Raw genomic sequence first — 14218 nt, 5'->3', positions numbered from 1 at the left:
AGAGTACTTAATCTCTTGAATTCAAAATTTAGTCAACATGCTTATCATTTCAAGATTTTTTAAATGGAAACCTTAAATATATAATGTTACAAAATTAAATGATTTAATTAATCTTGAATCTGACATCTCTAGTCCTCAGAATGCGTGTGGAAAAAAAGTACCCAGACTGTGCATTCATTTAGTGAAGGTCCTTTCAGTAAAAAGAACTTACAATGTCTTATAGAGAATTTTTCTATTATGCCATACAGGTGAACAAGTACACAAAAAAACATCTCCCGATGCTTTCTTTCTGATAAAGTAAGCACCCTAGTAATGGTTGCATACTTATGGTAGTGTACATGTATAGATTAACTGGAGTAATTGAAAATAGTGCTAAACCAGAAGTCTATGACGAGACTGTCGCTCTACTGGTTCATACTATAAGGTAGCACCTTGGCTTGAAACTATGACAACAGCAATAAACAGAATAATGATCCTTGGTGTAGTCTCTTTGTGTGGCAAGTTTTAATTACTGCAATTTGACTAATACTGTAGAAGGAGTAGCCTTTTGAAAGAAACTCTCAGCATTTTTATGCAACTGAGAACACAAACTTCAATTGTACTCTAAATATGTTGAATTTTCTTTAATTATGTCAAATTTCAAATACCTAACAAGACAATGTATAACACTGATATAATGATCCACTTCTATATATCAAACTAAATTCTATTACTTGGTAACATCATCAGGACATGAAATCCAAATATTTGGAATATTCTATACTCAATTATTTTTATTTGTATTTAACAAATATAATTTAAAAAATCAGCAAACATTTACATAAATTCAACTTGTAAATAAGCTAAACTCATTCATCATTTCCTGATACCTTTCTCACCATTAAAATCTTTCCATACCAATAACCATCACCATGACCATTAGCATAATTTACTGATTCATGAATTAATATTGACACTACAACTATTAAGTGTTACTTTTAGCTGTCTTCATTCGACCTGTTCTGTCTGGAATATGTTCAATAGGATATCACATGTCGCTTCTTTAGTCTGTGAAGCAAATATGAACTGATTTTGTGCGAAAATAAAATTCCAGAGCTGAAACACACAATGCTGAAGATAATTTACTATGCATGTATATCAGTCTATTGTCTTCTTTTTATTTCCTTGTTGACCAGAAGATTGCATGTATTTTTGAAAATTGTATAGTAAGCCTGCTGACACAGCCAATAATAGAAACACACCAGTGGTCTCTCGGTAATGTTCAGCACTCTTATTTGACTGTTGATAAATGTTCTTTTGCTGTTTTTCAAATTTTTCCTTGTAGAAAGCTTTTAAACGTGCTTCTGTCATCCTCTGATCTGTTATTTCTTTGTAACCTTTCATTGTTACTTTGTCTAAATCAGTTTTAACAGGTTTAGGGGGTACTTTAAATGGGTCGAATTCCTCTTCTTCTTCTGCCTGGGATTGCTTTTGACCATAGGAATGATGAGTTCCTGAAATCAAACCCCGGTCATACATTCTCCGTGAATGGACATTTCCTAAAATGGTGTATGCATCAGATACCAACTGAAACTGCTTTCTAGACTCTTCACTGTCGCTTACATCAGGGTGATGTATTTTGGTCAGGTCAATGTAAGCTTTCTTGATTTGGGTTTGACTGGCGCTAGACTGGACACCTAGCACTTCATAATAAAAAGTGTTTCGTGTATGGCGATGTTTTGTGACATACTGTCGTAAGTGTATGCCTTTTAATCCCCAATCAGTGCCTCTGTAAAACCTCGGAATGTAGTAATGCAACCCCAACGTCCTCATTCGGTATGCCTTTAAAGTCACTAACTACAACAAAAATAAAAGTTGTTTAGGTATTCACTTTTTCTCCAGAGAATGAATGTTTCTTGCTTGTATTACATAATTTACTCCAACCCCCTACAACCGTCGGTCGTCCTCTAGACAATCAATATCACTTCACGTCACTATCGAAAATATATGCGAATTCATTATTAGAAACGTCCGAAGGACTAAGACATAGGGAAACTTTTTCGGAATTCCAAAGTTTACAATGAAGATTTAGAATTACTCAGCAATTAAAATATCCCGTTGCAGTAACAAACAAGCATGGCATCAGGTGGAAGACCAGAAAGACAAGCTCCTCCTGAGATAGTAAGTTATTTTCTCACGTCTAATTTGTCAGACATTGTGAAATGGCCGAGTCATCACAAGCATTTCAAACTTTTATTGTTACATACCAAATTAGTTGTTTATTATATATCAGAAGGAGCACAAGTGCCTGAGTAGTATGAATACTTTTATAGTATTATACCCTATATACATAATATGGGCATTGTTCTTTAGCGAAGTAAATAACTGACTCATTGATATTATCGTCAAATCCGTCTGTGTATCGTCAATTCTCATTATATCGCGGGTTCCATTGTATCGCTGTATATTCCAAAAATTAGGATATTATCAGTCAAGGTTGAGACTGAAATCCATCATATTGAAATATGATTGATAATTGTCATTTCTACTGACTACATAATAAGTGTTTTTATTATTTTTGTAAATATGACTTGTTTTCATCATGTGTCCATTCCCAAGTTAATTCTTCTGATCCATTTACTACAGTGACAAGATATAGTACTCTATCCTGCCATGGGGCGTGGACCCATGTGTGGAGAAAAAACTTGACAGACAATTGAAACCAGAATAGTAGTGCGCCCTATAAAACTAACGAGATAATTAAGTGTGCCAAGACCTACCAATTTTATAAATAATGATGAAATACAGTCATATTTATTTTCAGATGTAACTCTATATTGATAAATTAAACTCCAAATAGTTATCACTGTTTTTCATCATTATTCTAAAAAATGCTGAATTTTAGTTATTATTAAAAGTCAATTTTATGACTAGAAATCATCAATTTTAAAAAAAGATAAATTTCAGTCTCACCCCTGACTGATTATAGGGTTATTTAACTTATATTGGTGAATATTGGCACGAGTTGGCTGTACAAATGCACAATATATAGTGTTAAAGTTATGATCTCTCTTGTGATGTGCAGATAAGAACTTTAATTAGCATGACCGGCGACTGGATAACAAAGTAATTGGTTTGACCATCGCCGTGCCGACCCACACTTCCATACAACCTTACTGAGCTCTATTAATAATAACATAGTAATATTTCTGTGTAATATTAATGGTGCTAAATACAAAATAATTGTTTCAAGGTCCCTGTTGAAAACATAAAAATGAAGTTTCAGTAGTATAGTGGGTTTTCTTAGATAACTTTTCCTGAAGCTTTCATTAAATTAGTAAAATGCTTTCAAGGAAAAAAATCCAGACCCCTCAGAATATCAGATCAAGTTCTTTGATGTCAAATTGGAGATTTCTTTTTCCAATTTAAAAGATGGGATATGCTAATTTAGCCATTGATGACATAGAGTTTGAGATAAAACATCTGAACAATAAGTAGTGCTCTAATATCTGTTTATCTTTTTCAGATTGAGATAAAACATCTGATCAATAAGTAGTGCTCTAATATCTGTTTATCTTTTTCTGAATGAGATAAAACATCTGATCAATAAGCAGTGCTCTAATATCTGTTTATCTTTTTCTGAATGAGATAAAACATCTGATCAATAAGCAGTGCTCTAATATCTGTTTATCTTTTTCAGATTGAGATAAAACATCTGATCAATAAGCAGTGCTCTAATATCTATTTATCTTTTTCAGTTCTACAATGAGGATGAAGCAAAGAAATATTCTTCAAAGTAAGACTTTCAGTAAAAGTTTAGGTCTTACAAATTTGTTAACAGTCATAAAATAAAACCAAGGATTTGATTTCAAGAAACTCTCTACCATAGAGCTGTACATTGTACATATATGAATGTGAAGCTGTACATATACATATATGAATGTAAAACTGTTAACATTGTATTCAGTATATTATGCATGTCAGTTTATGCATATTTCCAAACTGTTACAAACTACATTGTATACAAACAAAATTTTCTTCAATAAAATCAATATTTTTTCAATATCTTTCAAATTAAATTAGTCAGAACATTTAATGTCCTAAAAACACTTGTATAAATTACTATAAAGAAAAAAAATATTTGAATCACTGATTTTTTTATGCGCCCAGATCGATAGATCGGGGGCGCATATTGTTTTTGTCCTGTCTGTCTATTTGTCTTTCTGTTGTCAACTTTAACCTTCGCCATAACTTTTGAACCATGAGAGATAGAGACTTCATATTTGGTATGCATACTCCACTAATTAAGCTCTTTCAAATGACACTAAGGTCAATGACCTTGTGACCTTGACTGTGACCTATATGCTAAAAATAGCTTTTTCGAACTTTGTTGCTGCCGGGTGCATAGTGTTTCACAAACACATCTTGTTTTTTTCAGTACACGTATGATAGAAATACAAAGCCAGTTATCAGAGAGAGCGTTGGAGCTGCTCCGACTCCCTGATGAGCCCTGTTTTATTCTAGATGTCGGGTAGGCTTTGTATGGTAGACATATTTTGAACATTTCATTTCTTTCAATCTGATCTATCCAGATGGTTTTAAACACTTACATTGCATTTTTTAGTTGTGGCTCAGGTTTGAGTGGTGAAACAGTAACAGAACAGGGTCATTACTGGGTCGGCATAGACATCAGTTCACACATGCTGGGTATGATTGTGTAATTTATGTGCAGTCAACAACATTGATACAAATATTATTTTGAAAGAAGAATCATTGAAATTGAAAGTAGTATTACATGTGACACAAAGACAAAAGATACAAGTAAATAAGTTCTTACTGATGTCTTACTTCTGCATTTTCTCAGGTGTTGCTGTCGACCGTGAGGTAGAAGGGGATCTGATAGAGGGAGACATGGGGTATGGAATCCCCTTTAGACCTGGAACTTTTGATGGTGTCATCAGGTAAGAAAAAACATAATGAGTTAACTGAACAAAAACATAGCATTCTGTTTGTCTGAGGAACATTATATAAATTAGTGCATGTTTTTGAAGGTAACAGTTGAGATTGACACCCCAAGGAAAACCATTGTCAACCTACACATCAGTGGAGGTTGACGGTGGTTTTCGGAGGGGTGTCAATTTCAACTGTTACCCTCAAACATATGCACTATTTATTTTATTATACTGAATGTCTTATTGATTTAGGATGTCAGCCAAATAAAATTCAGAGATTGTCCTCAAGTTCATGTTCAGAAAGCTTTCAAACTCCCCGCTTCTGTTTTTCTCAATAAGAAAGCTTCGAAAAAGATTTACCGACCTCTGTCTTGTTTATTTGATACTCAGAGAGTCTTTTATCATCTAAAGCTTTGTTTTTCTGCACTCAAAGGCATTTTTTGTCTGTCGTTTGTTGTTTTCAATCAAGCTTCATCGGACGCAAGCTTTGAGTGACGTGAAGTTTATTTGGCTTCTTTCAAATGCACAACTGATGCTTTGAGAATTCTACAGCGAACCATACGACATAATTTACATGCATGTGACATTATTTTTGTGTTACCCATTGTCAAGTGTGTTGCTAATGCTGAGGGTAACATGACAGATTGTTAAATGTGTCTAAACCAATCAGATATAAGTATTTAACATGAAAGTATAATAATGTAAATTATATTGTACTCTGACTTCCACCATTCAGATCTTGATTTATGTTTGCAACAAAATATTAACAATGAAAGCTTGTTCAATTTACATGAAATATCCCTGATTTTTTTTTCAGATTTAATTTCATATTTACTCCAATTCCTTTACTTTCAGTATATCAGCTTTACAGTGGTTGTGTAATGATTTCATGTTCTTTACTTTCAGTATATCAGCTTTACAGTGGTTGTGTAATGATTTTTATGTCCTTTACTTTCAGTATATCATCTTTACAGTGGTTGTGTAATGATCTCATGATCTTTTCTTTCAGTATATGAGCTTTACAGTGGTTGTATAATGATTTCATGTTCTTTACTTTCAGTATATCAGCTTTACACCAGTATATCAGCTTTACAGTGGTTGTGTAATGATTTCATGTCCTTTACTTTCAGTATATCAGCTTTACAGTGGTTGTATAATGATTTCATGCTCTTTACTTTCAGTATATCAGCTTTACAGTGGTTATGTAATGCTGACAAAAAATACCATCATCCACCAAAGAGATTACTCAAATTTTTCACTACACTGTATGCTGCAGTTGTAAGTATAGTGGCATTGTTTGAATTGTTTGCAAATGACTTTTGATATTCAACTGAGAAATTAGATACATATAAGAATTATCTTAATAAATATCCAATATTTTGTATTTTTGAAAGCATGTGTGTTTTTTGTTTTTGTTTTTTGTTTTTGTTTGCTAGAAAATAAAGGATTATATTTGTAGGTTCCATTTATTTTGTAAATTAATTACTGGTTTATATCCAACTTAAATGCCTCAATGTTCTTAATTATTGGAAGATATGAGACTCTAAATGTCTTTTGCCAATTGAAAATTTAGGATTAAGAGTTTGCAAATAACCATTATTACAAATAATCATTAATTACAGAACCTTTTTCTCCCTTTGCACAACTATTTTTTTTGTATAAAACTACTTATTACTGATATTTGCACTTTGTTACTGTGTAGATCATTACAACCCAATATTCTTAAGTAAAATCTGACATCAGTGTGGCCAGTCACAGTTGATTCAACCAGAGGCAAAAAATCATTTGGGCACACTTGATGCAACATAATACTATATTTACTCTACAGATAATTGTAATTTTTTGCACTTATTAATAAACCAAAGTATGTTTCTTATAGATTACATGTAATTTTCAGTGAAATTTTTTCAAAATTTTCTTCTCTTATAGTTTTGGTAAGATTTCAGTAAATCTTGGTACACAAAAATATATAATTCTGTTTATCATCCCCCTCACAAAAAGGGTACATGCATAAGTTTAAAAAATATCAATATACAAAATTCTACAAAGAGTGTTTCAAGTCCAAGTGTTTCAAGTGCAACTTTTCCTTGTCCTAATTTATCTTTCATTCCATTAGTGTATGTATGCCATTATTATAGAAAATTAAATATCCTGGTATGAAGTAATATTAAAGCATTGATTATTATTTAGACCAGAGGTGGTAAAGCAGTGTTTCAACTTTATCCAGAAAACAGTTCACAGGTAGGAAAAATCTTAAAACTTAAAAAAAACTATATGTATTTTAATACATTTCCTAGTATATGTGTAATGGAAAAATTTGCTTTTGGGTAAATATTTTAAATAAGATACTGCTTCAGAATTTCATCAGAGTATGGTCTACTGCTGCATTGGCATAGCTGTATCATCAGTAAACAGTCTCTGTTTTACAGCTGTTGTTCTGTCATCAGTAAACAATGTCTCTGTTTTACAGCTGTTGTTCTGTCATCAATAAACAATGTCTCTGTTTCACAGCTGTTGCTCTGTCATCAGTTAACAATGTCTCTGTTTTACAGCTGTTGTTCTTTCATCAGTAAACAATGTCTCTGTTTTACAGCTGTTGCTCTGTTATCAGTAAACAATGTCTCTGTTTTACAGCTGTATTACTGTTATCTGTAAACAGTCTGTTTTACAGCTGTTGCTCTGTCATCAGTAAACAATTCTCTGTTTTACACTGTTGCTCTGTCATCAGTAAACAATGTCCCTGTTTTACAGCTGTTGCTCTGTCATCAGTAAACAATGTCTCTGTTTTACAGCTGTTGCTCTGTCATCAGTAAACAATGTCTCTGTTTTACAGCTGTTGCTCTGTCATCAGTAAACAATGTCTCTGTTTTACAGCTCTTGTTCTGTCATCAATAAACAATGTCTCTGTTTCACAGCTGTTGTTCTGTCATCAATAAACAATGTCTCTGTTTTACAACTATTGCTCTGTCATCAATAAACAATGTCTCTGTTTTACAGCTTTTGCTCTGTTATCAGTAAACAATGTCTCTGTTTTACAGCTGTATTACTGTTATCTGTAAACAGTCTGTTTTACAGCTGTTGCTCTGTCATCAGTAAACAATTCTCTGTTTTACACTGTTGCTTTGTCATCAGTAAACAATGTCTCTGTTTTACAGCTGTTGCTCTGTCATCAGTAAACAATGTCTCTGTTTTATAGCTGTTGCTCTGTCATCAGTAAACAATGTCCCTGTTTTACAGCTGTTGCTCTGTCATCAGTAAACAATGTCTCTGTTTTACAGCTCTTGTTCTGTCATCAGTAAAAAGTCTTAGTTTTACAGCTGTTGCTCTGTCATCAGTAAACAATGTCTCTGTTTTACAACTATTGCTCTGTCATCAGTAAACAATGTCTCTGTTTTTCAGCTGTATTGCTGTTATCAGTAAACAATGTCTCTGTTTTACAGCTGTATTACTGTTATCAGTAAACAATGTCTCTGTTTTACAGCTGTATTACTGTTATCAGTAAACAATGTCCCTGTTTTATAGCTGTTGCTCTGTCATCAGTAAACAATGTCTCTGTTTTACAGCTGTTGCTCTGTCATCAGTTAATAGTCTCTGTTTTACAGCTGTTGCTCTGTCATCAATAAACAATGTCTCTGTTTCACAGCTGTTGCTCTGTCATCAGTAAACAATGTCTCTGTTTTACAGCTGTTGCTCTGTCATCAGTTAATAGTCTCTGTTTTACAGCTGTTGCTCTGTCATCAGTAAACAATGTCTCTATTTTGCAGCTGTTGCTCTGTCATCAGAAAACAATGTCTCTGTTTTACAGCTGTTGCTCTGTCATCAGTAAACAATGTCTCTGTTTTAAAGGCTGTATTACTGTCATTAGTAAACAATGTCTCTGTTTTACAGCTGTTGTTCTGTCATCAGTAAACAATGTCTCTGATTACAGCTGTTCCTGTCATCAGTAAACAATACCTCTGTTTTACAGCTGTATTACTGTCATCAGTAAGCAATGTCTCTGTTTTACAACTGTTGCTCTGTCATCAGTAAACAATGTCTCTGTTTTACAGCTGTTGCTCTGTCATCAGTAAACAATGTTTCTGCTTTACAGCTGTTGCTCTATCACCAGTTAACAATGTCTCTGTTTTACAGCTGTTGCTCTGTGATCAGTAAACAATGTCTCTGTTTTACAGCTATTGCTCTATCATCAGTTAACAATGTCTCTGTTTTACAGCTTTTGCTCTGTCATCAGTTAACAATGTCTCTGTTTTACAGCTTTTGCTCTGTCATCAGTAAACAATGTCTCTGTTTTACAGCTGTGATGCTCTGTCATCAGTAAACAATATCCCTGTTTTACAGCTGTTCCTCTGTCATCAGTAAACAATGTCTCTGTTTTACAGCTGTTGCTCATCAGTAAACAATGTCTCTGTTTTACAGCTGTTGCTCTGTCATAAGTAAACAATGTTTCTGTTTTACAGTTGTTGCTCTGTCATCAGTAAACAGTGACTGTTTTACAACTATTGCTCTGTCATCAATAAACAATGTCTCTGTTTTACAACTATTGCTCTGTCATCAGTAAACAGTGACTGTTTTACAACTATTGCTCTGTCATCAGTAAACAATGTCTCTGTTTTACAGCTATTGCTCTGTCATCAATAAACAATGTCTCTGTTTTACAACTATTGCTCTGTCATCAGTAAACAGTCTCTGTTTTACAACTATTGCTCTGTCATCAATAAACAATGTCTCTATTTTACAGCTTTTTCTCTGTCATCAGTAAACAATGTCTCTGTTTTACAGCTTTTGCTCTGTCATCAGTAAACAATGTCTCTGTTTTACAGCTTTTGCTCTGTTATCAGTAAACAATGTCTCTGTTTTACAGCTGTATTACTGTTAACAGTAAACAGTCTCTGTTTTACAGCTGGAGCTGATCACACAGCAGGCAATGAAGGCTGGATGGACTGGAGGTTTAGTGGTAGATTATCCCAACAGCACAAAGGCAAAAAAGTCAGTATACAATTAATATACTTTTAAAATTATCTGGAAGTATTTGAATCACACATGTTCAGAGGGACTTCCACGTATCTTTTACAAACTGGCTCACCTATGAGGAATGTTATTGTAAACCAACTTTTTTCCATGTGCGAGAAATATCTTGAGTTTTGTGACCTTGTTTTACTCTCAAATGTTACTTGTCGCAAACTGTTCACTGTGGAATCGTCATTGTTCCTGGGGGACCAATGTTCGTGAATTTTGTCGGTCACCCTTACCCATGAATTTACATCTCCATGAGTGTTTATTTTGTAAACATATTGATTAATTCTACCATGTAATCGAGTAACCCACGAAATTACACCCCTGGCCAGTGAACAAGTAAAATTAAGCTTGAATACAAAAAATCGACCCCAATGAATTAAAATGATTCCACAGTATTTTATTGTGTATTTAGGTAGTATATTTCCTCATTTGCAAAAATTAGTTGTCTTGGATGATTTAAAACTTGATAATGCGAATAAAAACTGTCGCAAATAATTATTGGTTACAGCATGTTATTGATAAATGAAAGATGAAGATTTCCATTATTTTTAATCATGAAGATTTCAAACTATTAGGACTGCCGTGTTGACTTTGTTTTAGGATGTTTCTGTGCCTCTTTGCTGGAGGTCAGCCTCAACAGCTACCCAAAGGACTAGGGGAGGGGGACTCAGTGTCTAGTCATGCCTCATTCACAGACAAAAGGTACAGTTAGTTGGAGTAGAAAGGCTACGAAATTCAATCTTGCATGTATATTTTAAGCTGAACTAGTAGATGATGAGTAGAGCTTATGGGATGGTACTGTAGATTCCTAAATATATGCGAGGAAAATATTATCTTATAATTTCGCGAGAAGCTCAACTCACAAAATTAAATTACTCCCTTTTACATGTATATTTATGGTGATTAAATGTATGTAAAATCTCTAGATCAAACGAGCACTTGCGAATTATTGTTTTCACGATTTGACGTCCTAGGTCCATTTTGCAATATTAGGTATTCATGTAAAATAAGGAATCAACAGTATCATATCTGTAATACATGTCTGTTAGTTTTTAATTTTGATGAATAGTGTTGCAGTTGAAAATAGATTGAGTAAAATTCTTCCAAAACACCACTCCTGAGGCTCCTCCAATAGTTTTTGGTGCAGTTTCAATAAATATTTACTCAACTAAAATAGAAATTTCTTTAAAATTCTTTACACAAGTACACCAAGACTAAAAATTATATAATTACATCAGTTTAAGATCTTGAGTGGTATTGCCATGGCTACAAAAATAAATATTTTTTTTACAATGCTTCCTGTCCTGCAGGTTTAGGTTGGTATCAGTAAAACTTTAAAAATCACTGAGAAGTTGTAAATGTACAAAAATTAGAGCACTCAAAATTTAGCACAATCTCACTCTTCAACTGATTAGTGTAATCATAAATTTGTGCGCTTGAGTGTCAAAAAAGAGGAGTATTAATGGTTTATATTATGTATTAGCATGGACATGAATGAGCAGGCATGAAGCACAACAAAGGGCCCTAAAATATGATTATTAAGAATGTTTATAGTAATTGTATGAAAATAAACAAAATAAGAGTTTAAAATCCAGGTGCAATTTTTCTCCAATACTATGAAATTACTAACTTTTGTGGGAAGTTAATTTTTGTTTTCGTGATATGAAGAGAAACACTAAATAAATTCAGGTCACCAACAAAATGTTAAAAATTCAAACTATAGTATATAATGTTTCTCCTTCAACCATGAAATCAGATCCCCTCAGACAAGTAATTTTTCCTCATATCACAAAGATGTACAAGTATACAAGCCAGTAGACTTATGGATTCATTAATTGGAGAGCTGGTTTATTAAGTTGTGGAGGGTATAACATTTTTGTCTCGTCAGTTCATAAGTCCTGCACTTGTCATCATAACTCCTCTGAAATAGCTCAACAGAATTTCACAAACCTTTGTTATTAATAAGGACATAATATTCACTTGAAATTCCATTTTGATTTTTTTTTTCTGGGAGTTATGCCCCTCTTGAACTTCAAAGTTTGTCTTCCCTCAGTCCTGTTCTTGTTGCACAATTCCTCTTAAATCAATCAACAAAATTTCATGAAACTGTGTAGTTAATATGGACATACTATGTAGATGTGCATATTCACAGGAAATTCTGATTTAATTTTTTTTCATAGAATTATGCCCTCTTTTGAAGTGAAGGTAGAAGTTTGGCCAAAATATACTAATTTTGTGTCACTTGTGTGAAACACATGCATCATGATTGTAAATGATAAAGTTTTAGAAGCTGTTTTGCTTGTTTGAAAATGTTTTATTCAGTGTACCTATAATTGGAATAATTATAAACAGATGTGATCCTGATGTGACAAAGGGAAATGGGGGGGGGGGGTATTTGTTGTATGTAAGGCATGCCCTGTAGCATTACCATTTTTATGTGTAGCATTGTCAAGCAATGTGGGAGCATAGGGTATGTGAACCTGCTCATTATTTCTTTAATTTAGATACAACATTTTAAACTTAAGTATATTGTATTTCATATCTAGTTTTTTTTTTTATATTAATGCTGGCTCTTTTATTCTGTGCTTCAGACTTATATCTGAAATATCAGAGGTGTTTCCCCCCTAATAGTTTAAACAGCTATCAGAGTAAAGCATAAAAGTCTTTACAATAATTGTGAATGCATCCTTATTTAGTGAATTCTTTATTTTACAGAGAGAGAATGAAGAATATGAGAGGGAAAAACCCCAAGAGCAACCGAGACTGGATTCTGGCAAAGAAAGAAAGAAGACGGCGACAGGGAAAGTAGGTGTATTTCATTTACTGCTGGCATTTTTATCTTCTACTATGATATTGTATTTTAGTTTTAAAGAGGCTGGGGATGAGAAAAAAAAAAGACAGACTTGTAATTTACCAGCAATACACAAGTGTATGGGTGTCAGTTTGGAATCATACTCATTTACCGGTAGATAACATGTCACAAAAACTCTGTGTAGTCATTTTCAAGCTGACTTTAGCCCCTTAACAGTAGAAAACATGATTACTAGAAATATACAATCCATGTATGTTATAAAAATATCAAAGGATAGGGAAGGACATAAAATTCCAAATTGAAACCACTCATTGATTTACAAGCCTGATGTATAAAGATATCACAGTTTTTTTTCTCTCTAAAATAGTACTCATCTGAATGCTATCTCCGTAGACTTTGTGAATTTTCAACTCAATTCAATTCATAGTACATGTAGGATATTTTTAAAAAATATTTTTCAGAGAAGTTCGTGGACATTCAAAGTACACAGGAAGAAAGAGAAAAGATCGGTTTTAGCAGTATGGGTTTATATTTGAATGACGAAAGAAAGATCCTTCAACTGTTTCAAATGATTTCAACTTACACCAACTACCAGATAAAGAAAACAAAACATTTGCAAATGATGAAGAGCAACTTCTTTTTTAGTTTTTGGTATTTAAGGATTTGATTTTCGGTGAAACAGATTGTGAATATTCACATGAAGACATCAATGTAAAGAACATCTGTGAAGTACATGTGCGTGTATGTGCTTTTTTGTTAAGTTTTCAGAATAAAATCAATACTGTTAATGTACCGGGTATGTTTGTTATAAAAATATACTTTTATCAGGTGATGATGAGATGCAAACAAATTACTTTGAAAAGCAGTCTTTGCAAAAATGCAAAGAAATTGTTTTTGCAAATTGTCACTCATATTATGATGTGTTGTTTTACACTTTATATGCCAGCTTTGAACGATAAGAAAACTATGTATTACATACATTGAAAACTAATATACTAATACGTGTAATTATGATGAATATTGATGGTGTTTTTCTGTGAAAAATATGCAGGGATTAAGGTGGATTATAAAGGAGATGGGTGAACAAGGCGTACAGAATGCCTATAGACTCAGATACATTATATAAAAATCATATTCAATTTAGAGTAAAGTTCTCATTTATATTGAAATTTATGAAATTATGATAAACAACACTTTTCTGAGAAAAATTTTCTTGGCAAAACTTTTTCTGTTATTAAAAAATGATGTGGTACTCACAGGGTTTGAACCCTAGCAATAAAAATCCTGAGTATCATTTTCTTTTGAGACCAACACATTAACCACTATGGTACACAACTCTTAATGAAAAGAGGCATTTAAATAATGTTTGTGATATAACCCATGACTAAAAGGACTTTATTTCTCAGAATGTTCTGTATTTTTAAGGTATAGTGGATCTTTCCTCCATGTTTTTGTTAAC

The 14218-nt window shown here is 33.0% G+C and overlaps 2 protein-coding genes across 2 annotated transcripts; one reads left to right on the top strand and one right to left on the bottom strand.

The window, feature by feature from the left end:
* Positions 1–753: 753 nt before the first annotated feature.
* LOC133196630 (dnaJ homolog subfamily C member 30, mitochondrial-like) lies at positions 754–1935 on the bottom strand. Its single transcript, XM_061332494.1, has one exon. It carries the CDS (start codon positions 1810–1812, stop codon positions 1138–1140), a length of 675 nt encoding a protein of 224 aa, XP_061188478.1. The 5' UTR covers positions 1813–1935; the 3' UTR covers positions 754–1137.
* Positions 1936–2055: 120 nt separating this feature from the next.
* LOC133196629 (probable 18S rRNA (guanine-N(7))-methyltransferase) lies at positions 2056–13777 on the top strand. The gene is made up of 11 exons (XM_061332493.1): positions 2056–2160; positions 3738–3775; positions 4418–4510; positions 4604–4686; positions 4844–4940; positions 6113–6209; positions 7122–7172; positions 9832–9917; positions 10548–10649; positions 12663–12752; positions 13221–13777. Exons 1-11 carry the CDS (start codon positions 2116–2118, stop codon positions 13273–13275), a joined length of 837 nt encoding a protein of 278 aa, XP_061188477.1. The 5' UTR covers positions 2056–2115; the 3' UTR covers positions 13276–13777.
* The last annotated feature ends 441 nt before the right edge of the window (positions 13778–14218 follow it).

Source organism: Saccostrea echinata, unplaced genomic scaffold (genome assembly GCF_033153115.1).
Source record: "Saccostrea echinata isolate AGI-Se365-2 ecotype Australia unplaced genomic scaffold, CSIRO_AGI_Sech_v1 ptg000030l, whole genome shotgun sequence".
Taxonomy (NCBI): Eukaryota; Metazoa; Mollusca; class Bivalvia; order Ostreida; family Ostreidae; genus Saccostrea; species Saccostrea echinata.
The sequence above is the reverse complement of the archived record's forward strand: the minus strand, read 5'-3'. Positions and strand labels throughout refer to the sequence as shown.